At 43.3% G+C, this 24,386-nt stretch overlaps 1 protein-coding gene across 35 annotated transcripts in view; it reads left to right on the forward strand.

Annotated features, from left to right (window-relative positions):
* Positions 1-401: 401 nt before the first annotated feature.
* The window catches only part of LOC6506409 (ankyrin-2), a 55,447-nt gene continuing 31,462 nt past the window's right edge, over positions 402-24,386 (forward strand). For 5 of the 35 annotated variants that reach the window (XM_032454589.2, XM_032454591.2, XM_032454595.2 and 2 more), the window contains exons 1-17: positions 403-1,192; positions 7,785-7,886; positions 7,950-8,402; positions 8,461-9,225; positions 9,292-9,495; positions 9,999-10,926; positions 11,117-11,227; positions 12,233-12,515; positions 12,651-13,057; positions 13,123-13,334; positions 15,013-15,217; positions 16,431-16,457; positions 18,623-18,782; positions 18,847-19,685; positions 19,759-22,218; positions 22,271-22,363; positions 22,430-22,510. In XM_032454589.2, the coding sequence (XP_032310480.2) occupies positions 722-1,192; positions 7,785-7,886; positions 7,950-8,402; positions 8,461-9,225; positions 9,292-9,495; positions 9,999-10,926; positions 11,117-11,227; positions 12,233-12,515; positions 12,651-13,057; positions 13,123-13,334; positions 15,013-15,217; positions 16,431-16,457; positions 18,623-18,782; positions 18,847-19,685; positions 19,759-22,218; positions 22,271-22,363; positions 22,430-22,510 (7,801 nt within the window). In that variant the 5' untranslated portion in view covers positions 403-721. Of the gene's footprint in view, positions 1,193-2,121; positions 2,366-4,967; positions 5,509-7,784; positions 7,887-7,949; positions 8,403-8,460; positions 9,226-9,291; positions 9,496-9,998; positions 10,927-11,116; positions 11,228-12,232; positions 12,516-12,650; positions 13,058-13,122; positions 13,335-15,012; positions 15,218-16,430; positions 16,458-18,622; positions 18,783-18,846; positions 19,686-19,758; positions 22,219-22,270; positions 22,364-22,429; positions 22,511-24,386 lie in introns of those variants that run through there. The other 30 variants (XM_032454586.2, XM_014909266.3, XM_014909276.3 and 27 more) reach the window with 21 other exon arrangements.

A 24,386-nucleotide genomic window follows, 5' to 3' on the forward strand; every position in this document is an offset into this window, starting at 1 on the left:
AACAAAAACAGCGTGACACACACAGAGAGGGACCCCATCCACCTGCCCAGCATTTTCCAGCGTAATAAACTGGGAGTCCGTGACACAGTTGACAGCCAGATAAAAAAGCGAGCGAGTCGTGGAGGCATCATTAAATCAGCATCAGATTCCGCATCCACTCAAAGTTATCAGCAGTATCTCTAGGGAGGAGTAGGAGCTGAAGCCCGAGGAGGACCCGGAGCACGAGCAGGGAGTCTCTTATCAGCCAGGCGCATAAAACAGGGTCCGGTTAAAGCTTCCGCCCAACCAGGACGACGGCGACGAGCAGCACGAATCGCCTGCCGAAGTGTTTTCGGGCAGCGGTCGGGTTGGGGGCGGCCGTTTGGGGGTCCTGTGGCATCTAAGGCACAACTGGGATAGCTTGCTTCTAGGCTGCTCGCCAGTCAGTCATTTGACATTGCTCCTGCGAGAAGGTTGTCCGCGCTCCGAAATCCAGAATCAGAATCCTCCGTCGCCATCGTCGCGTCCTGCGGATGAGTGAGTGAGAGTGTTAGTGTGCGGGTGTGTGTGTGTTTTTTAGCTACCCGTTACCACTTCTGGGATACATATAAAAGTGCCACCTCCCTCCAAACCCCATTCAAAATAAAATACCCATCGCAGAGCAGTGAAAAATTAAACAAGTGTTACCTAAGCCCAAAAAACTACAGTAGCCATAGAGTAGCAGTTTAAAGGTCTCGCCGAGATGGCCCAGTTTGTGACCCACATCCAGCCTACGCTGCTGGAGGCATCACAAGGTCATGTCCCCCATCATCATGGACACCAAGTAGGAGTGCAGCACTCCTCCCATTTACCTCACAGTGGCCACAACATGCCCTCTCCGCCCACTGCCCACAACCACCATCATGGACACGGGCACGGGCATAGTAGTGCTGCTCATCATTCGCATCCTCACAAGCAATCAAAGGATACTCATCACACCTCAACCGGACACACCTCCAAGAAGGACCATCACAGTCCCCCATCGCAGGTGTCTTCGCCTCCGGCAGAGCATCATCCCGATCATCCCGGACACTATGAGTACTTTCAGCACCAGCACGAGGTGGCCTTCCACCACGAAGGAGGGGCTAACAGCAAGCCTCACCATCAGCAGCAGTCACACCATCACCACTCCACCAATAAGCACGAGCACTGCCCCACAGGACACCAGAGTGCGGTGAGTCCAGCCTAGGATTACATCACTGGGAGCGAGTTGCGTTCCTGTATAGATAGTCACGAGATCAGGGAGGGCTATAAACACACAAAAAAATTATTTAGAGGTGACCTTACCTTTGCCTAAAAGTCAGAGTTGCAGTCGTAAAGTTTTTAGAAACATTTTAAATATTTATATGTGTAAAGTGTCCCTACAAGGACGAGGTCATCTGTCCTAAAAGTAAATATGGGCAGGGTAATTGAGAAAGTTTTAAAAGCAAGTCCGTACCTTGAAACTGTATGTCTTTTTTTTGCTTTATCCTTTGACTTAAAAAGGTTAGGCATTTCTTCTGATAAATTTGAGTAATACAATTTGCTAAAGTATCCTTATCATCCTCAAAGTGAATAATGTGCCCAATCTAAGCCATTTTATGTCGGCCTTAAATCACTTAGGCAGCTGACAAACAATAATGCTATCTACTTAGTTAGGCCAGAGAAATCTGACACAAATCATCCTTGAAAAGGGCACAACTTTTTGTGGCATCATCTTGGTTAGTCACATCTTGGAGCTGGAAAGTAGCACCGCCACCCATCCACCCGTCCACCCCCCTTACCGGAGATGACGCAATCGTGATCCTTGGACTGACTCTATCCGCAATGCCAAATGAGTCATCATCAGGGGCAGTGCGCATCCGTTGTCCTTGCGGGGGCATTAACAACTTCGGTGTGGCGCCTCCGTTGCGGCCACATAACTTCTCCGATTTAAATGAGAAACAGTCCTGAGAAAATAAAAGCTCTTTCTGGCCAAATTGTACGCATTGTTTTAGCCTTTGCACATAAATAGCCAACGCCAAGTGGCTAAATGCTTGGGGCTAAGCGTTCTCTTTGCCCATACTCTTTGGATTTGGCACAGTCCGACCGATGTCTGGTCTCCGTAGTCGGGTCTATTATATTCTATTCTGTTCTGGGGCTCTCGTCCGACGGGCCGCATTCGAAAATAATTCAGAAAACGACTCAAATCGCTCGGTGCGGCTGCCGCGTGAGGCCCTCTAGACATCTAGACAATATTTCGATATATACGCGTATATATTCCAATTTATTGGCCCGCTAGTTAATGTGCCTTGGTGGATAAGCAGAAGGGAGATCTTGCCAAATGGAGACGCTAAAGAAACGCTTCCCGTCGCTGCAGAGTTTGGGCGTAAGTTGGCGCGATACCTTGGACTAATTTTATGTAATTTGGGGAGGTGGAGGCGCTGTGCCTCCCGCCTCGTCAGCCATCTCAGCATCTGTTTGGGGTCGCCCTATAAATACGAATATCGCGAATATCGTGTCGAGGAATTTTACAATTTTCATAATATTATGCGTGAGTTGTTTTTGAGTTTCGATGGGTGTATGTGTGTGTTGTGGCCCCTCGGGTGCAGTGAACTGAACACGGTGAAAATGTTTCCATTTTCTGGTCTCATTCCACCCCAGAAATTACCTGCGATATATATTTTTTTGGCGTGCCCAATTTACGTTGCGTTTTTTGAGGTCGTAAGAATTATGGGCAATCACCAGGCTGGTAATTTACTTAAGGCATGGCCCCAGAAACATTCCTGCCACGTCGCAGGTCCTGCCGTGGGGGGGGGGGGGGGGGGGGGGGGGGTCTTTGAAATATCATATTGCTGGCGACAGCCCACAGCGACATGGATGCTAACACAAATATTAACTTAAATGAGGGGATGTTTGCAAAGAGTTTCTTCTTTCTTTTAAACGAATTATGAATACTCTTTAAAGGCTTAATTAATAGCTAAATATCTGGTAATAAATATAGGAAAGAAGTGATTGTAATAATCTATTATATACAGTGTATAATTTAGTATAAAAATTATAAGCTACTTTGGTGCTAGTCCTTAGGTTCTATCTTATATGGACGATGGCAAATACAATACAATATACTATATTTACTATATTTATATACTATATACTATACTATATACTATATACTAATAATTTGAGACAAAAACATTCCCTTTTCCCCCAGGGTTTATGCAATCCAAGAAAACAAAAGTAATTAAGAATCTATCAATTGTATGCGAATGAGAATAGAATACTGTGTTCAATTATTAATTAAGACACAAATAAATGACAGTGTCCTCAGGCACTGAGAGAGTATAAACATGGCTGGAGTGCCAGGTGACATGCAAACAAGCCATTTGGTTTCGGGCCAACCCTTCTGGGCAACTCGATGGGCATTTGGCTTTAAAGTGCGACCGGGAAACCCCTTCAGTTGGCCGAAAACAAAACAAACAGGCCATAAAAGCCAAGCAAGCGGGAAGCTCTTTAATTAAATTCAGAATATTCCCACCACCTTGTCGCAAGTTGCAAGTTGCAGGTTGCCACCCACTCTTAGCCCTGTTAATTACCTGCAACGTGATTCACGCACACCCTGCCAGGGTCTATTATTTACTGCACAATTTGTCCCGGTCACGATGCAATTTCAAATGCATTTTTATGCAAGTGCAGGATGGGGGTGGATTCAGTTAGCAGTGGGGATTCTAAGGGTTCTGCCTGCCGGTTGCCGTTAGGGGGTGGGTTTCCTGCCCAAGAAATTAAATTAATGGCACTGTCAGAAATAGTGCCTTTGTGCCTTACTGGAGGCAACGTGACTAGGAATTCATACCCATCCGATTGGGATTTTCGACCAAATTCGTAGTGGGTAGGAGGGTGGGTTTTGGGGTGTGTGTTTTTCGAACTGGACCTGTTCGAAACGGGAAGTAAACAAAGTCCAGTGGTGCGGCGCATCTGCGTAGAAGTCACTTCTCGGCTGGAAGTGAACCCAACCCAAGGGCCCATCCATTTCCCGCCAACCAACTGTGGATTGTGGACTCTCGGCCTGGCCTCTATTTGCTCCCGGTCAACAAAATTACGGCCGGGCCGGCAGATTATCTAGGGGAAGGACCACTGAGTAATTCCATCTTTTTTTCGTGTGTACTTACCTAATTAGTCTAATGTGCCAACTGAAATTGTCGGGGAAACTTAATGCCATGAATTTTATTGTGCCAGCAGTTAAGGAAAGAATAATGTGTGTTTTGTTAGGTTAGTTGCACCCTCATAGGGACTAGTTTAGTTCTGCAAATATTTGTAATGAACCCTTAGGGGTGGTGGTTCTTCCTTTCAGGACATAGCTCACTTTTATGAAGGGAATTCTGAGAACTAGGAAGTGCTTCCCATCTTAAATTGCTTCTCAATGATTAAAAAAACGTAAAATAAACTGGAACTGAAGTTTTATTCTCTTAGGGGGATGAATAACAACAACTGTCTCTTTAAAAAAACACAATGTTCGTAGGGCTTTCTTATATGTCTTTCATCCCCAAGTTTCAATATTCTTTTGTTTTAGCCAGAAAACAATGAATTAATCTACAAAATCATGCGATTCCCCCAATTTGCATGCTTCAGTTACTGTGCAAAAAATAAGCCATTAAATCTAGCGAAATACTACCAAAAAATTGAGCGAAAACAATTAATTTTAGTACGCAATGGCAGGACCTCTTTCCCTAGCTTCCTTGAATGCACGTGCTGCTCGATTATAAAAGTGTCAACAATAACAAAGGGCACGTGTCCTGAAGGGAGAGATTGTAGTTCGGAGTTCTGCCTCTTTTTCGAATAACTTCCGCTTCCACTTCCACTCCCATAGCCACTTGGACGGGAGCCGCGTCTTCCAGTTGGGTGAACTACCCTTGGATTTTTAGGGGTGGCATTCCAATTGGAACAGGGCCAAGTGCGCAGGTCCTTCGAAATCCTGACTTTGAAGTTTTGCTTTCCACCACTTGCGACAGGACTTGTCGGCGCATCCAGTCTGGAGTTGAACATCGAAGAAAACGGCAGCAACGAAAACTGCTCCTCGAAACCGTGACATTTTTGAAGGCACTGTGTGAGAGCAGTCAGGAGAATCCAATCAGACACCAATACACACTAACCACCACACGCACACACACGACACAGTCGCCTGTACGAACACACCCTCGCGCACACAATCACACACTCGTACCCACACACACCCATGCACTCGTGAATATATAGCTTACATAAAGTCTAAGGAAAAATCGATAGGAGTGCATTAAAAATTCAGAAAAAAAAAACGCAGAAAATATTTCTCGATCAAGTGTGATTTGCGACGCGAAACATAAACTTTTGGCTGTAAATGTTTGTGAGGGACCCGTGAAAAAAATATGACTAATCTGCTACAGTAACGACATACGCTGCTTACACAATTTCTCTACACTACAATTAATCGCAGACTCAAAACTAAAGCCGGAAACCAAATAATTGGCTAAAATGGTCACCGAAAATGGAGCTCAGGTAAAGACAAGTCTTCCATTTTGAATTTTCAGGGGACTTTTCAAGGCTCCAAGCTGAGATTTTCGGGGAGCAGCCATGTTGGCGTCCATTTTGTGGATTATCGATTTTTCATTGTCTGGCTGAAAAAGTGCAGTTAATCGGGAGAAAATGTTCTCGATAGTTACTGTTAAAGGATACTTTAAGGAAATAAGAGCCATACAGTTTGAATTTTTATTGATATGTGTAAATTAGCTATTAATTTTTGCCATTAAGGATGATTATTGATTTTTCACTTAATCAAAAGACACTCATTAGTTTGTGGGCGTTGCAGGCTATTCTGATTTCTGTCTAAAAATAGTTTCTTTACTAACCAGTGGCAATGCAAAGTAATTGTAGCCAGGTGGTGGCTCACAATGGCACCACCACCCGCTATCCTTTTATTAATCGAAACCAAGAACTGGGTGTGGTACGTGCGTGTAGAACTGTAGCTGTATAAGGTAATCGAGATTTAGGTTAAACCTAGATGACATGCGACACATTCACGACGGAACGGGCAGAAAATCCATAATAGATGACTCACTTTTTCATCTGTTCTTGTTCCTGCTGAGATGCATTAAGAGATTGTTTGTTGCTTCTTTCTGAGGACCTCCACTTGGACTTCGATTAGGCGTGGAGAGCATGTTTCCAAGTGCCAACTTGGCCACACAAGTTCAAAGCAAATCCACTTCAAGGCGATACTCCTTTAGTCGAGCACTCAATTTTCCCAAGTTGAGCTTCTCGTTATACAATGAGCCGGGGAGGGTGGCGGGCCAAGGACCTGCCCAAGAACCTTTGAACTTTTGGCCCATGTCTGTGCGACACCTCATCCTAAACACTGAAAAAAATAAGTAATAAACCAGAGATTGTTGGCTATTTTTGTTATAAATTTTCTAAAGAAACCTACAACCAACAAGACATTTTTATATATAAGTTCTGTATATAAGTTCTGAGATAATAATGAGACCAAGATCTAGGGTTCTATTTAATATATTTTCTAATAGAGTCTCTCATAAAATCCTTTACAAAAAAGGAGACAAATTTTGCTCAGTATAGTTAAACAAATATCCATCAGAACGCAGTCGGCGCAAACAAGCTCCTTTTGAAATCGTGTGTGTATGCCCGGGTCATTTGAAATGAGTTTTGTATATCCTTCACACACTTCCGTGTTTGCCAAGCAGGACGATGATAGGCGGTGGGTGGGCTGGAGGATGAGCTGGTGCATAGAATAGTTTGGGGCATTGGATGGTGAGGACTTGAGTGCCGGGAAGCATCGGGTCTGGCGGGCGTCTGTGTTGCGGTCACCTCCAGTGCGAATTTTGGCCGCCACTTCCAATCGCAAAATACTCACCACTAAAGCGCCGAAAGCCGACTTCCAGTTGCAGTTTTAAGCGGCCGGGAAAATGACGTCATTTTCGAACTCGAATCCGGATCCGGGTAACCGAAATGGGAAAGAAATAAAACGTAAACAAAACGTTGGTGGTTAAAATCGACAGCTGAGTCCGGCCCAGGGGTTGGGCTCCGAGTGGGTGTTCCCTGGCCATTGGACCGAATTATTCGTACACCTGCGCCAAAAGCCGGAAAGTGGAATACGGCGGAGCTGTATATAAGGAGGTGACCCTTCGCCTTGACCGCCACGACTTGAACTTGAAGCAAACGAGCAGGTGCAAAAAAAATAAACGATAGGCAACCATCTGGGGAGTTGCGCAACCTAGGCAACAATCAATAAAACTCCAAGTGCACCCACTTTCCCTTGTTTTTTTGGCCAGGTGATGTATACGCAACTGACACGCAACTGCCACAATAAGGGAGATGGAAGGTTTTCCGGTTTGGCGGAAATTTGCAAAGATAGATTGCATTGCGGTTGATAGGACTAGCCTAGAAATAATTCCTCGATGACCTTTTTCTTTTCAGATAGTTTGGTAACAAGAATATTTGTTACTTAGGAAAGTCAATTAATTTGTATCTTCAGATAGGTATTTCTGGCAGCTAAAAGGGTAAATTAAGGATAAGGTTAAGGTTAATATTATAAAAAATATGTTTCTGACTAGGTATTTATAGACATAATCTTCCTTAGATCATTAATCCTTAAGATATTATTGAATTAAAGAGTAAATTTGGTGTTACTTTACAACGAAAGTACACTTTATGTCTAGGATTCTATACTTTAAAGAAGAATTACTGAACTATTAAGACCCTAAAAAATACTTATTAATATTATTTCTCATTCTAATATACCTCCTTCTATATAATCTCTTCAGGGTGATGGCAATACTTCCTTCCTCCGGGCCGCCCGCGCTGGCAATCTGGAGCGCGTGCTCGAGCATTTGAAGAACAACATTGACATCAACACCAGCAATGCGGTAAGATTGAAACAAAAAATTTGACTTTATGTTTTAATATTATGACCAAATTCCGTTTCTTAGAATGGCTTGAACGCTCTGCATTTGGCCTCTAAGGATGGCCACATCCATGTGGTCTCGGAGCTGCTGCGTCGCGGGGCGATCGTGGATAGTGCCACCAAAAAGGGCAACACGGCTCTCCACATCGCCTCGTTGGCCGGTCAGGAGGAGGTGGTGAAGCTGCTGCTGGAGCACAACGCTTCCGTCAATGTGCAGTCCCAGAACGGATTCACGCCCCTCTACATGGCCGCCCAGGAGAACCACGATGCTGTGGTTCGCCTGCTTTTGTCCAATGGCGCCAACCAGAGCCTGGCCACCGAGGATGGCTTCACGCCTCTGGCCGTGGCCATGCAACAGGGTCACGATAAGGTTGTGGCCGTGCTTCTCGAGAGCGATACTCGTGGAAAGGTCAGGCTACCGGCCCTGCATATTGCCGCCAAGAAGGACGACGTCAAGGCAGCTACCCTGCTCCTAGATGTAAGTATTCTCCCACTCCTGCTGTGAAATATTTTTTTATGTTTAATGAATCCTTTAGAATGACCACAACCCGGACGTAACTTCTAAGTCGGGCTTCACCCCGCTGCACATCGCCTCCCATTACGGCAATCAGAACATTGCCAATCTGCTGATCCAGAAGGGAGCCGATGTCAACTACTCGGCCAAGCACAACATCAGTCCCTTGCATGTTGCAGCCAAGTGGGGCAAGACCAACATGGTCTCCCTCTTGCTGGAAAAAGGCGGCAACATTGAGGCCAAGACCCGGGATGGACTCACCCCTCTGCACTGTGCCGCTCGCTCGGGACACGAGCAGGTGGTGGACATGCTGCTGGAGCGAGGAGCTCCCATCAGCGCCAAAACCAAGAACGGACTCGCTCCACTGCACATGGCCGCTCAGGGTGAGCACGTGGACGCCGCCCGCATTCTCCTGTATCACCGTGCTCCGGTCGACGAGGTCACCGTGGACTACCTAACCACCCTACATGTGGCCGCCCATTGTGGTCATGTGCGTGTGGCCAAGTTGCTCCTGGACAGGAATGCTGATGCAAATGCCAGGGCTCTGAATGGATTCACGCCCTTGCACATCGCCTGCAAGAAGAACCGCTTGAAGGTGGTGGAGCTGCTACTGCGGCATGGTGCCAGCATTAGTGCCACCACGGAGAGTGGTCTGACGCCACTCCATGTGGCCGCCTTCATGGGTTGCATGAACATTGTCATCTATCTGCTGCAGCACGACGCCAGTCCCGATGTTCCCACTGTTCGCGGGGAGACGCCACTCCATCTGGCCGCTAGAGCCAACCAGGTGAGTTTTAAGAAATTCTTTTTTAAGTTATCTTTGTAATCCCAAAATTATTTTAATCCTCTCCAGACCGACATCATTCGCATCCTGCTGAGGAATGGCGCCCAGGTGGACGCCCGTGCCCGAGAGCAGCAGACTCCTCTGCACATCGCTTCCCGACTGGGCAACGTGGACATCGTGATGCTTCTGCTGCAGCATGGAGCTCAGGTGGATGCCACCACCAAGGACATGTACACAGCGCTGCACATTGCCGCCAAGGAGGGCCAGGACGAGGTAAAGGAGCTGATTGCCAAAAAGATCACCGATCACATCGACACTGTTTACCTGATGCAATTGTTTTGGATCCGCCATCAGGAGTTTTTCATTTGATCCTTTATTTCGACGATTTTTGATTTTTCCACCCCAACGAGTATTCACTTTTGTGTTGTTGTCTTTTTTGCGTTTGTCTCGAATAAATGTTGTGACTCTTTTTTAAGTATTTTTGAATTTTGGTTTTATTTATTTTTATTAAATTTTAAGTTTCTTAAAGAGTATATTGGGATTATATTTAAAATTGATTTTTTTATTTTCTAAATTACGAGTATTTATGCTTTTGATTTCAAACTTTTGTTTGTAGGATATAATCTGAGTAAAAAGTAATATATGTTGTCTCATTTTCATATATTTTGATTAGTAAACTAAATTTTTTGAAAATACTATTTTAAACTCTTAAAAATCATAGAAAATGGCCGAATTTAAAATATTCCCCTATTTATTATAATATTTTAAAAACCTAGGTGGCTGCTGTGCTTATTGAAAATGGCGCCGCCTTAGATGCCGCCACCAAGAAGGGCTTCACGCCCCTTCATCTGACCGCCAAGTACGGACACATCAAGGTGGCCCAGTTGCTGCTCCAAAAGGAGGCCGACGTGGATGCCCAGGGCAAGAATGGAGTTACCCCGTTGCATGTGGCCTGCCACTACAATAACCAGCAGGTGGCTTTGCTGCTCCTCGAGAAGGGAGCCAGTCCTCATGCCACGGCCAAGAACGGGCATACACCACTCCACATTGCCGCTCGCAAGAATCAAATGGACATAGCAACCACTCTGCTGGAATACGGAGCCCAGGCCAATGCCGAGAGCAAGGCCGGCTTCACACCACTCCACTTGAGCAGCCAGGAGGGACACTCTGAGATTTCCAACTTACTGATTGAACACAAGGCCGCCGTGAATCACCCGGCCAAGAACGGACTTACCCCGATGCATCTCTGCGCCCAGGAGGACAACGTGAACGTGGCAGAGATCTTGCAGAAGAATGGAGCCAATATCGACATGGCCACCAAGGCGGGCTACACCCCACTGCATGTCGCCTCGCACTTCGGCCAGGCCAATATGGTCCGCTTCCTGCTGCAGAACGGTGCCAATGTGGATGCGGCCACCTCGATTGGGTATACTCCCCTCCATCAGACCGCCCAGCAGGGGCACTGCCACATTGTGAACCTTCTGCTGGAGCACAAGGCCAATGCCAATGCCCAGACCGTCAATGGACAAACTCCGTTGCATATTGCCCGCAAGTTGGGCTACATCAGTGTCCTGGACTCCCTGAAGTCCATTACCAAGGAAGACGATAGCACCGCAGCTCCTGCCCAGACCGAGGAGAAGTATCGCGTCGTGGCTCCCGAGGCCATGCACGAGTCCTTTATGTCCGACTCCGAGGAAGAGGGCGGTAGGTATCTTGTTATTTTAGAAACCCGAATCCTAATCATAAGCCACAAGATCACAAGAATCACCAAGATCGAAAGATCACAGCCCAGCTAGTCAGCCAGCACACACTCAACACAATGCACTCCCCCCGTCCTCAAAAAATAGTTTAAAGATATTTAGTTTTAAGCAAATCCTGTTCCCTGTGCCGTCAGGTAACACAAACTGGGAACTGGACGCCGGATACGAGTACGGCATTGGGCCAGGTCGGTCAGATGCCCACGTCTATCTGCCGTACTACCAGGGCGACCATCTCTATGTGACCAGTAAGTGGGCCAACTCACTTGCAAGCCCAGAAACCGTATTCGTATTTATATTCGTATCTTAAATGCTGGCCGTTATCAAGTGCACTAATTGGCTGTGTCTTTGGAACGAGATTGGCTATTATAAAAATATATATCGTAAAAGTTTGGCACTTTATATGGGGCTACAATGTGTATAAATGTGTAAATTATTCTTGACGTTGTTATTAAGCAAGGATATACCGAATTCTAGCTACTTTCCTTATCCTTGCTATCATTTCTATATGTATTTGCTTAAAATTTATTTTTACAATAGATATAAATCAAGAAGAGATTATATTCAGAGGGAATATATTTGTAGATATATCTGAAAAGTGGGTAATTTCAACATAATGAATCTTCAGAAATCTTGAAAATGTTTTAAAGAGTCCATAACATCTCCAATATGTCTTCCATAAGTATCCTATCCCTTTTAAATAAAAATACTTGCCAGTTTTGAAACTGATTATATATATCCCAGAGACTTTTGGGTAGGTTGTCAGTGTGAAGGTGGAAATCAATAGACTTCTATATACTCGTAATCGCGGCATGAAAATATGTATTCTTGTGTGTATGTACTACTCTTATCATCATATCCATGTACTATATGCTCCTATTAATGGTCATGCTAGCTTTACATACTATATCACCCCCAATATGCATATATATATTTATATATATATTTATTCTACCGATTATAAAGTGAAGCATGTAGATTTTACGAAATTTTTTAACTAAAATCAAACTCATTTGCATTCTTCTATTTTCAATGCACTGCGCTCTCTCATCTGCAACATCAATAAATACCAACAACCAACAAATACTCCAAACACCACAAAAACAACAAAAACACCAAAACAACAACAACAACAATATAACAACAACAACAACAACAACGCTATATGGCCAATTGGACTGTCTTGTGCTTAATCAAAATGCAAATGCTGCGGAATGCCCTCGAATCGCATCGAAATCGAATAAAAACTCTAGGCGAAGACAATATGCTATCAGATCAACCATACCGTTATCTGACCGTTGATGAAATGAAATCCCTAGGCGACGACTCTCTGCCGATCGACGTGACCCGGGATGAGCGCATGGACTCCAACCGGATGACCCAGAGCACCGAGTACGCCTCCGGCGTACCGCCCACCATCGGCGAGGAGGTGATCAGTCCCCATAAGGCTCAGGTATATGGCAGTTCACCCAAGGCCACCGTGGATGGTGTATACATTGCAAATGGATCTGGACACGACGAGCCACCTCATGTGGGGTAAGTAAAATAGGGTACAATTTATGTAGGATTATTTTTTGATTGACATTTTTTATCATACCTTATTTTGACATTACCTATACTACCTTTTGAGAGAAATATAAGAGTGGGAACTAATCTTCTAAACCTTTACAGCCGTAAACTAAGCTGGAAGAGCTTCCTTGTCTCCTTCCTAGTGGATGCCCGTGGAGGCGCCATGCGTGGCTGCCGTCACAGCGGCGTCCGCATGATCATCCCCTCGCGCTCCACCTGTCAGCCGACACGGATCACTTGCCGCTACGTGAAGCCGCAGCGCACCATGCATCCGCCTCAGCTGATGGAGGGCGAGGCCCTGGCCAGCCGAGTGCTGGAGCTGGGTCCGTGCTCCACCAAGTTCATTGGGCCGGTGGTCATGGAGGTGCCGCACTTCGCCTCGCTGCGCGGCAAGGAGCGCGAGATTATTATCCTGCGCTCAGACAATGGAGAAACTTGGCGGGAGCACACTATTGATAATTCCGAGGAGATAATCCACGATGTCATGCAGCAGTGCTTCGAGCCGGAGGGTGAGTAGGAGCTGGAATTTCCGGACTATATGAACTATAATTTTATAATTGTATTCTCCGTATAGAAATCGCTCAACTGGAGGAACAGGCTGGCAACCACGTTTGCCGATTCGTCACCTACGACTTCCCCCAGTACTTCGCTGTGGTGTCGCGCATTCGCCAGGAGGTGCATGCCATTGGACCCGAGGGCGGCATGGTGTCCAGCACCGTGGTGCCACAGGTGCAGGCCGTCTTCCCCCAGGGAGCGCTCACCAAGAAGATCAAAGTGGGCTTACAGGTAAACCTCTTTAAACCGCGCAAGGGCGTTGCGCCTGAGAAATTGCGCAAGATTAGCGTCAATCATGTGCCCAAGAAGAAGCGCTTCTCGCTCATCTGGTAAACCAGAAACAAGCCACCAGGGCAGTTATCTAATATCTATAATCCGAAAATACCAAATAGCCAGCATATATAATCGAGCATTTAATCTACAACTTCCCAATGAATATCAAAAAACGAAAGAAACGAATGCAAAATATGTTTTCCAAATCGAAAATGAGCATTTATAGCCGAAAAGTCCTATAACCAGTAACTAATAACCATCTATGTTAACCCGCCCTAACTCCTGTGTAGCCAGATAAAGTAGAACAATAGTCCAAAGTTTTGTTTACAGTGCTCGTAGTTTGATTTGTAAGCACTGTGAAGAATCCTTGGGTCTGTATCCTTCCAAATGTTATTACTCGTATGAAATATGTGCACTTTGTTTGATTAAATTGAGACACACATTTAGGAACTTTACGGCACTAAGCTTATGGGAGCCATTGTCGAATCGGTATCCTCATGCCTAACCAAATCACAAATGCTATGCAACCAGTGACATACAATAATATCTATTACATATATACCAATTGAAATTGATCATGGATCAAGCGATTTCTGTCAGATCGCATATTTTTTTCTTAAAGCTTGATTAACCAGCAATGCAAAATGAGCAAAAGAGCAGCAAAAATTGTCCAATTTGATAAGTCAGAAAAGTAACATCTATATCGAATATTATGATACATTTACCTATATAATAACTACTCTTAACTATTCATACATTATTTATGATTATTATCTACTTATGCATAAGATTATACTTACAAGTTATCTGAAATGCAGTACTACCCAATAAATTTAGTTCAACAAAAACTTTATGCCAATGAAAATGTTTTAATTAGTTTTCATTTGATTACTTTTTCATTCAATTGCTTTTTCAAAAAAAACAAAAAAAAGTAGAGAGAAAAAAATATTCAAAATAAAAGAGAAAAAGTGGTGAAAAATATTTCGAAAGTTACAATTGGGTCCGGTTTGAAGTGCCTAACGAAGTTGTAACCATTTTAGCCAAGCCGTAAGCCAAAAAACGATTTTATAATGGCCCCACTCATGATTTTCAATTTTCGCACGTTTTATTTGCATTTTAATCTGTATATTCTGTAAATTTCCAAATTTTTTCTTAATATTGTTCCATTTTTTAGTTTAGTTTTGTACATTCTGTATAGTTCAGTTCTCGATTTAGTATTTTAGTTGTAGTTCAAAGTTTTTTTGATGACTAAATTTATTGGGACATAAATGGGCTCGAACATTGTTATCGTTTGTAGTTAACTTATGCTGTATTTTAACAACAAAAACCATGAAAACGATATGCATAAACATCAAACAGAATAAGCATTGTACAAAAAACATGAAACCCAAAAAGATGAAAGCAAATTTAATGTTTTGTGTCTAATTGAGAATGTTCACCATTTAGCCCAAAAGCTCATTTCATTTTATTTGTCTTTATTGTTTCGATTCCTTACAGACAAGAAGCGCATATTTCGTATGATCTTTTAAGTTCTGATCTTTAAGTTTTCTATATATTTATGTTGAAGTCATTGTATTATGTAAGCGTGGCCGGGAAATCGATTTTTGTCTACCGAAATTCGTTACACTCGTTCTAGGCCCAGCCGGTCGATCCCGATCTAACCGCAAAACTGCTCGGCCGTGGGGTGGCCGTATCCCCAATTGTTACGGTTGAGCCGCGGCGTCGCAAGTTCCACAAGGCCATCACCCTCAGCATGCCCGCCCCCAAGGCCCACAGCCAGGGGATGATCAATCAGTACTCCGGGAACACTCCCACCCTCCGCCTGCTCTGCTCGATCACAGGTAAGTTGTAGCCAGCCGATCTGATCCGATCCGATCCGATCTGGTGTTTCGGTCTTTTGTGTTGTTTGTACGATGTGATCCAAGCCAGTTATTATCAAAACCATTTACTTACGACTATTACGAGTATATCCAGTTTCATTACCATTTCCATTAAGTTAGTTGATGTTTTTTGACCCGTTTTTGATCCCCAAAAATTTCCACATCCCTCTTCCGTTTCTCTCTATCTTAACTAACTTATCTGTCTCTATATACATATATATATCTGTCTCAGGCCTTCATTTCCTTCATTCCTGGTTATGATTTTGTTTTTGAGTGTATACGGTTTGCTTTCGTTAAATTGAGTTTGTACGTGCTTCCGTTTTCGTTGTTTTTGGTTCGATTGTCTATAAACATTTAGATTACAAGTATCTCATGTGCTAATAAGTAGTACTATATATATACCATACATGCCATTATATAAACTATATCCCAACCTATACATAGTGTTGTACAGCGGAAAATTGCCAATCTTAAAATTAACTAATTCTAAACTCCGGGGAAGGAGGCATCCTTTCGCCTTGAAATTAAGACATAATTGAAGCGCAAAAAATATCTAGAAAATTAGTTTGTTGACCCATCCGATTTGGCTTGTGTCTGTGTGTAGATTCGTAACCATAAGTTGTGTTCGTTCGGGTTCCGGCAGGAGCCCGCATCGTATCCTTTGGAACTTTAGACAGTTGTAGAGCATTCGTCACTCACAACCTGCATACATTAACCACAGTCACACCACAATAAAAGACACAGATACAGGAACAAATACAGATACAGATACAGATACAGATACAGATACAGATACAGATACAGATACAGCTATAAGATACAGATTCAAATACACTCAGATTTAAACTCAGATCGATCCAAAACCAAATCAAATGTCATGACTCCTCATTGTGCCAGATGGTGGTGTTCGTTACCCTATTTTCGATTTGCGTTCGTTACCCATTTAGTTCGTTCATTCTGATTTTGAATAATTTCTCGTTACGATTTCGGTTACGACTTCGGTTTCGATTTCCATTTCGATTTCGTGTTGAGCAAAAACAAACCCAAACAAAACAAACTTCAATTCAATTCTTTGATTGATTGAAAACCTATTTAATTCTTCTATAATTTCGTACTAATGCGTCATTGCATATTATGTGCACGCATTCCGTTCTGTTTTCTCAATCCATTGAAGGTGTGTTTCGGAAAAGGTCTCTAAAAGGTAACTAAAACTGACTCAAATGTCACAAATACTAAAATAAATAATACAAATTCAGAAATTCACAAACATGTATGAAGTTTCAAATTGAAACCGTTTACAAAATAAGATCGTTATTTGTTCATATTTAGTTGTTTCGTTCTATGCCAACCAAAAAACAAAAAAAAATATAATATAAAAATAAAATATCTAACAGTAACAATATTATTGTATTGCAAAATGTGGCAATCAGCCCAAAGATAACAAATTTGACAATAAAAAAATTTGAAAATTCTGCATATTTTATTTATGATAAATTCTCTTGTTAAGAAACTATTGCAAATATTTCCAAGAATTATTTTTCAACTTTTAAGCCTTAAAACCCCCTTATTTAATATTTGTTTTGTTCAGTTCTTGTTTCCTAAGTTGCTATCATTGAGTTCCTGAGTTCGATTTTGATAATTTGCTTGAATTCGGGTTGCGCTGCGTCTATATGGGTTTACTGTACCAGAAGCTCAGGGTTATTATTCTGTTTTTCTGGGGTCTAATCAGGATCCCTGCTCCATTGGCAATTATGCCAATATCTATGCCAAGATTACGCTTCCAGCTCAAAGCAGCTTAGTTTTTGAAGTAAGCCAACTTTCCAATTTATCCAATCTTTTTCGATCCTTAAGCTTGTCATGCAAACGTCCTTGCCGCCTTCTCTTTCTCTCTCTCTATCTCTTTCTCTCTCTCTCTGTCTAACCTCTCTCCCTCTAACATACAACAATATGAATTAACTAAGCGAATTTCTGACTGCACGCGGTTTATAACCCAATCTAATATAACCTAAACTGCACAATTTCATTAAAGAGTTTGTAGGTTTTGTAAGCTAAACTACTAAGCTAAACTAAATGCCAACTAAAGTTGCTCTTTGGGCCATTTAAACCGTAACAAATGCAAGGCAGACAGATTGTGCCGGATTACTTTGATTTATTCAGTTGTTTAGTTACCGATTCGGATCTTATTCCATACTTATATACTTACCATCCTACTATAAGGCTATCCAGGCTTTATGATTAATTTCCGATTAATATTTTCGGTTGGAATGTCGTGCACCTGATTGTAGTTTGAGTTTCTGTTTGAATTATTAAGCGTTAATCATTTGTGTTGATTGTGTTCAGTTCGTGTAAAATATTATGCAGAATCTTATGTCCCTCAATTGCTTTTCAAAACAAAAAAATATATACTTATATATATACGAAGATCAATTTTGAAAATCTACTGTTTGTGGCACCAAAGAGAACTTTTCTGAAACCCAACAAATGTCAACTATTGAGTAAGAAACTAAAGTCAAGCGATCGCTATGGCAAGCCCAATAAATAATATCCAATTACAAACGATGTTTTGTTATTGTACCATACGAATATAAACATATTAAATCTATCAACCAGTTGACGATTTATTAACATTCCCGAATTAAGTTGAAGTTATTTTGGTTCGATTTAAGTTGGTTTCGTTTTATTTGGTTCGTTTTGAACACATTTACAAACAGAAACACGGTACACGCTCACTTATTTTACATTCAAGAGAAACCAGAAATATGATTTTTTTCCAAAATATTAAGCATGTTGTTTCGAAACGGCTTCAAAGTAAACGCAACAAGTACCCTAGTACTCGTACCTCTGTAAATGCTACAGCCCTACCAAATTATCCAGATATATGCTTGAATCAAAGTGCCTCATCTAATACCAGTCAACCACACCACACCACCCCACATAACTCTTGACATCCAACAGACACTAGCCACTGAACTCACCCACATTCATTCCATGCCACAGATAACAAGATACTTAATATTTTTGATACTTATCGCTATATAAATACGATTTTGATACTATACCATAAGTTATATACTACAATAATACCTTTCAATAAACCTCCTATCTAATTGCTTTGTAATTAACACACACAATCGTAATTCTCTCTGAACAAGTTATTGTTTTGAGTTTATGGTTTCGTTTGTGAAATTAGTTCTACAATTTTGGAATTCAATTCAATAATTATCTGCTAATGAGACAACAGTAGAGTTTTCAAGAGTTTTTACATACATTTATGTAGTCTATGCGTAAACCCCATAGCCCAAGGTCTTCTGCCCGACATTAAACGTCTCCTCTTTTCCATCTTCCATCTGCCTCCTCCATCGCCAGGCGGACCGTCTCGTGCCCAGTGGGAGGATGTCACTGGCTCCACGCCCCTGACCTTTGTCAACGATTGTGTCTCATTCACGACTACAGTGTCCGCTCGTTTCTGGCTGATGGACTGTCGAAATATTTCCGATGCCACCAAGATGGCCACCGAGCTTTACAAGTAAGTCTTGATATCGAGAGAAAGTAATATAATAATCTAATACAATTTGTTTCCATTTATTTAGGGAGGTAATCCACGTGCCCTTCATTGCCAAGTTTGTGGTCTTCGCAAAGAAGATCGAACCCTACGAAGCCCGGCTCCGGGTATTCTGCATGACCGACGATCGCGAGGATAAGACGCTCGAGAAGCATGAGCTTTACACCGAGGTGGCCAAGAGCAGGGACGTGGAGGTGCTGGAAGGCAAGCCTCAGTTCATTGAAATGGCCGGAAACCTAGTGCCCGTGACCAAGTCCGGCGATCAGCTGCAATTGCAGTTCAAGGCTTTCCGCGAGAACCGTCTGCCCTTCACAGTCCGTGTCAAGGATCAGCATGCCGATATTGTCGGTCGCACGCTGTTCATGAAGGAGCCAAAGGTGGCCAAGGGAGAGCCACCGCAACAGCCCATCTGTATCCTGAACATTGTTCTTCCGGAGGCAGTGATACCGGACTCAACCACCGCATTCTCGGATCGCGTCACTTCCGCTTACAGGACTTCGATGTTCAGTTTAAGCAAGCACCAGAATGATCACTACATCGGCGATATCCGCATCGTAGATCTTTCCAACCTATTGGGTAAGGATTGGATCCAACTAGCCCCGGAGATCGGCATAAATTCCGAGGAGATTGACGAGATCATCGACCACAACACCGACAGTATTGCGCGACAGGCGCAGAGTATGATTCGCCTGTACAAGGACAAGCCCAACTACGACATCCTCTCCCTGGAGTCAGCGCTCAAGAATATTGGCAGGGATGATATTATGAAAAAGTGCAAGAGCGGAAGACTTTCACACTCTAGGGAGTTCGATGACACAGACATCATGAAGAACTCTGAATCCGTCGAAGAGCTGGTTCGCAGAGAAAGTAAGTAGTCTTTACGGAAAGATATATCTTTCCCCTTTCTTCAAATTGAAACTTTAAGCTATAACTTCAAAAGTTGTTTCCCCAGGTAAGCGGATCCAGCAAATAAACGAACGTGAAGAAGTAAAATACTCCGCAGAGGAGAAGGAGGTCGAAGAATCCGAATCCGACGAAGAAGCAGCCAAACGAACAGTGGCCGAACGCCGGGAGAAGATTGTGAAGCGTTTGTCCATGGAGCGATCTATTCCTGCCTCGACGCAAAAGAAGGAGATTTCACGCGAAATAACTGAAATCAAACGAAAGAGTCTCATCGAGGATAAGAAAGCTATTCACGAGTCAGAGATTTTGATGCAGCTTCCGGCCGACAATGTCATCATCAAGAGCGCCCCAGTACCCGAACAGATCATCAAGATGAAGATGGGCAAGATGGATTCGACAGAAGTGAGCAAGAGTGAGTTCGACAAGGAGTTGACTCATAAGTTCAAGACTTCCGGACGCAGCTCAGAGGAAGAGGACCAGCCATCGTCTCCCGATCAGACAGACAAAATCGTCCAGGACATTAGTGCCGCCGAAAAGAAGGAAAAGGATACCGTATCGTTCAGCAGGGTTGCCATCACCCGCCAAGAAGCCCGCGACATTACTGAAGACTTCCTGGAGGTCGAGAAACGAAGCCAACTCCCAGCTGCCACCACCAGCGCTACAGTTCACGAGAAATTCGTCGTGGAAATCAAAGAGAAGACAAGTCCTATGGACTCTGTGCCCCAGGAAACCGTCAAGGAAGTACAGCAAGTAATCAGCGAGGTGACTGAAATCGCCAGCAAGAAGGTTGAGAATATAATCAGCTCCTTCGAAAGCGGAAAACCAGAAGAAGCTTCCGCATCAATACCCACACAATCAGTACCCGAATCAACTAAAGTAAGCGAGACCATTAAGCATCTTCAGGATACTAAGATCCAGGAGCAAGTTAAGTCGGTCGAATTAATCGAAAGCTCAAGTATAGAAGAGACCATTGCCGAATTTGAGGCGAAAAAGGTTAAGTACGATTTCCATGGCGGCGAGCCCAAGACCCAGATTCCCAAGTTCACAAGAAAGCCAAGTGATGATATAATAAAACCTACAGCAGCTCCTCGTGCAGCAGCTGAGCCAGAAATTGATTTATCCTTAGAAAGCAAGCCTGAGAAACCAGTGTCTAAGATTCCGGTTAAGACTTCTGCTGATGCCCCGAAAATTGGAGAAGTCGAAGCCCGAAAGATTACACATGATTTTCTGCAGGGAGAAAAGTTGGCGGCTGAGCCCAAGCCAGCTCCAGCAGCCAGCAAGATTCCCAAAGTAGAGCCCAGGAAATCTGTAGAAAAACTGGTCGAAAAGGAGTCGAAGATCTTGGATGATGTTGTTGCTTCAACGGCGACAATCATGACAGCAGGACTGGGGAGCGAACAATTACCCGTCAAACAGCCAGAAATTAGCGACAAGGCTGATACTGTAGCTGAAAAAGTATCCGAGCTTATTGAGACATTCCACAAGATAGAGGAGAAGGTTACCAAGTCTGAAAAGACCTCTGAAATTACCAGCAAGGTCGAGGATCTTGTCAAGATTGAGGAAAAGCCTCTTCACAAGGAGGAACCAAAAGAGGACAAGGTGGCGGAAAAGATTGCTGAAGTTGTTGAAACATTCCACAAGATTGAGGAGCAAATCACCACCGCCGATGCCCGCAAGCTCACCCACGATTTTCTTAGCATGGAACAGCAATCGCAACTGCCGAGTCTGCCCCAAGCCCAAGAGAAGACGTTGGAGTCGAGCTTGACGTCCACCACCACTTCGGAACCTGAGTCCTTGGTCTCCATTAAGCCGGCACCTCCAGCCAGTAAGATACCTGTAGTGGAACCCAGAAAGACTCTAGTAGAGGAAGCCCCTAAGCCATATATGGAGCCTGTGATTGAACCCACGAGGAATGTTGAGGACCTTGTTGAGGAATCCTCAAAACCTCTGGAGGAAGCAAAGCCAACTGAAAAGAAGCCACTGAACGAACGTCAGCTCACTGCCGACTTCCTCAGCATGGAACAGCAAACCCAATTGGTCTCCCATCCCGTGAAGACACTCATCGAAGAAGTTGTGAAAACCGCCGAGCAGGTGGTGGATCTTACAAAGGTCCAAAAGCCAATTGACGCTCGTCAACTCACCTCAGACTTCCTGAGTATGGAGCAGCGAACGCAGCTGCCTTCGCAGATCGTTAGTGCCGATGCCAAGCTGATCGATGGCATTGAGTCTGCGGCTCCCGTTGGGGAGGACTCACCATTCCACACCACCAAAGTGGTCAGCAGTGTTTTAAGCGAGGAATATGATAGTGATACTTTTGGTAAGCGAGCCACCGTTCCACTAAGCGAGACACTGAAAGAGGAGGGACTTACTGCTCCAGTGTCAGTTGAGCCACGAAAATCACTCACCGATGCCGAGTTCTGCAAGTCCGTGGGCGAGACAATCTCCAAGAAGATGAGCGAGGGCGTAATTGAGATAACTGATGAGCTCAAGAAAATAGGTAAGACACTTCAATATCTTCCAAACTATTCTAACTTCCATATCCTCCATAGCGAGCGACATTCCACACTCCCAGACTCCGCCGCCCACGCCCTGTGACATCAAAAAGCAGAACGAGCAGCCCGAACTCACAAGCTTAGAACGTGGTGAGTAGTAGTATTTCCAAAATATTGTGTCCCTCTATTGACCGGAGAATTGATTCAATTTCGAAGATTACCTGGCCGACACCGTCACCACCTTGCACACGACCACTGAGTCGACCTTTGAACGCGTCTCTGCCATTACCACAGTTGGTAAGTGCGAATTTTGAGATGAGTGGCTGCCCTATGCTCAATTTTTATGCAATTTGTAATTGTTATGTAAACTGAATTTATATATTTTCTTATGTTTGCCTTTTCGGTAAAATAATATAAACCTGTAATCATGATTTTGTGAACACCTCTTTATTTGGATTATACCTTGTGTTATTGCCACCATCCGTAGTGTTTCTTGAACTGTTTGTTTTTCGATTTTATCCAGACTTTCAATCCCCACTATTCTCTGTTTCTCTATGTTTATTTTTGATTTGAGTCCAAAGGCTTTTTGTCTGCAAAATCCCATTGAACCATTAAACGATTGCGATCCAAGAACTCCTAGTTAGTTAATTGTATCATTAAACTCGAATAGCAAACTGCTACTGTGTGTATCTTAATAAAAAAATGCTGTAAGTGCGAAAGTAAATACTATACTACATGTAAAATAAACCCCAACAAACAAGGGATCTCACAGTCCCAAGATAACTGACTGAAAACTAAGGCGCATTGAATGAATGTGGTCACAATATCTCGTAGATACTTACTAGTAGAACAGAAACAAGTATTGCCGAGCTGCCGGCTAATCCAATTACGTGGACACTGACGAAAGGTCGCAAAAATACGGCTAATTGTCTGGCCGGCGCCATTCTGCCTTGCTGATACGTAACATTCGGAGGTGTCAATGTCAGTGGGCCAGACAATCGATGGATCGATCGATGAATCGATTCGTTGTTGATAACTTTAACTTTACGCTGGAGAGCCTCGCCGATCCGGGATACTTTCCTGTTGACTGGCAAAAGCCTATTAGTCCCATGGGCCTGCCAGTGTCCGCAGTTAATAGCATTTCCCAGTGCTTTCCTTATATAATTGGTGGATAGGCAAGCCACCGCAGCAGCGCACTTATGTCATGAGGCCAGGGGCCACCATCGGCCGAGCGGTGGCGTATACTTAATTTAATTTGTCTCTGGCATTCTTGCAGTCTTGCAGTACACCGCCGAGCGCTTTTGCCGTCAAGATTTAGTCACGAATTTGTATTTCCCAAGTACGCGCGATTCGAAATATATACGTGGATTTATACGCCAACACCTCTCGTGGCCAATCAGTTGTTGCCAACCTTCAGCAATAATTCATTAACACATAAGGAGGACATAATTTCAATTTGATTGAAGACTTTGGTTATTGTGCTTGTGATTCATTCAATGCCCAGCGAAATAAACGTATCAAATTAAACTGAAACTGAAAACTAAGTAACTCTAAGTCTATTGTATCTTAATGGTAAGTTTTCGTGTACAATTACAATCAATTTGAAAAGTTGCCACAGTTTAAGGACTTTTATAAATGCATCTATGATGGGTATCGATTTATTTAGGCATACATAGGTATCTCTCATTGTTGTCAGCCCCAAATCTCATGGTATACCAATTACGTTTGCAATTTTTGAACAACTATTTAAGCAATTCAGTTTATGTTTTTCGATCAACTACTGCAAGTTACAATTTAAATAATTCGATTTGTGTTAACCTAACTAATAACCTTGTTAACTTTTCTCGTACTCGATTGGCCGTGATCTATGGATAAGCCAAATCTTACTTATGATACTACTTATATATGTACCTAAACATTCGTTAAGCAATTAATACAAGATTTTTTTCATTAAGATAAACACTTTTGGCATATTTTGGATTTACCAAATTAAAACAATCCAAATTGGAACTCGCCTCATATTGGGATCTATACCGCTGCAACGCTTTAACGATCTCCATATGAGGCATCATCGAAAAACACTCCAACCACCATGGCCTTCAGTTTGCAATGTTTATGTTTGATTTGATTTCAGCAATACTTATGTGTTCTGTTGCTTTTCGTAACTTACGCA

The sequence above is a fragment of the Drosophila ananassae genome, chromosome 2R, assembly GCF_017639315.1.
Source record: "Drosophila ananassae strain 14024-0371.13 chromosome 2R, ASM1763931v2, whole genome shotgun sequence".
In the NCBI taxonomy this organism is placed as follows: domain Eukaryota; kingdom Metazoa; phylum Arthropoda; class Insecta; order Diptera; family Drosophilidae; genus Drosophila; species Drosophila ananassae.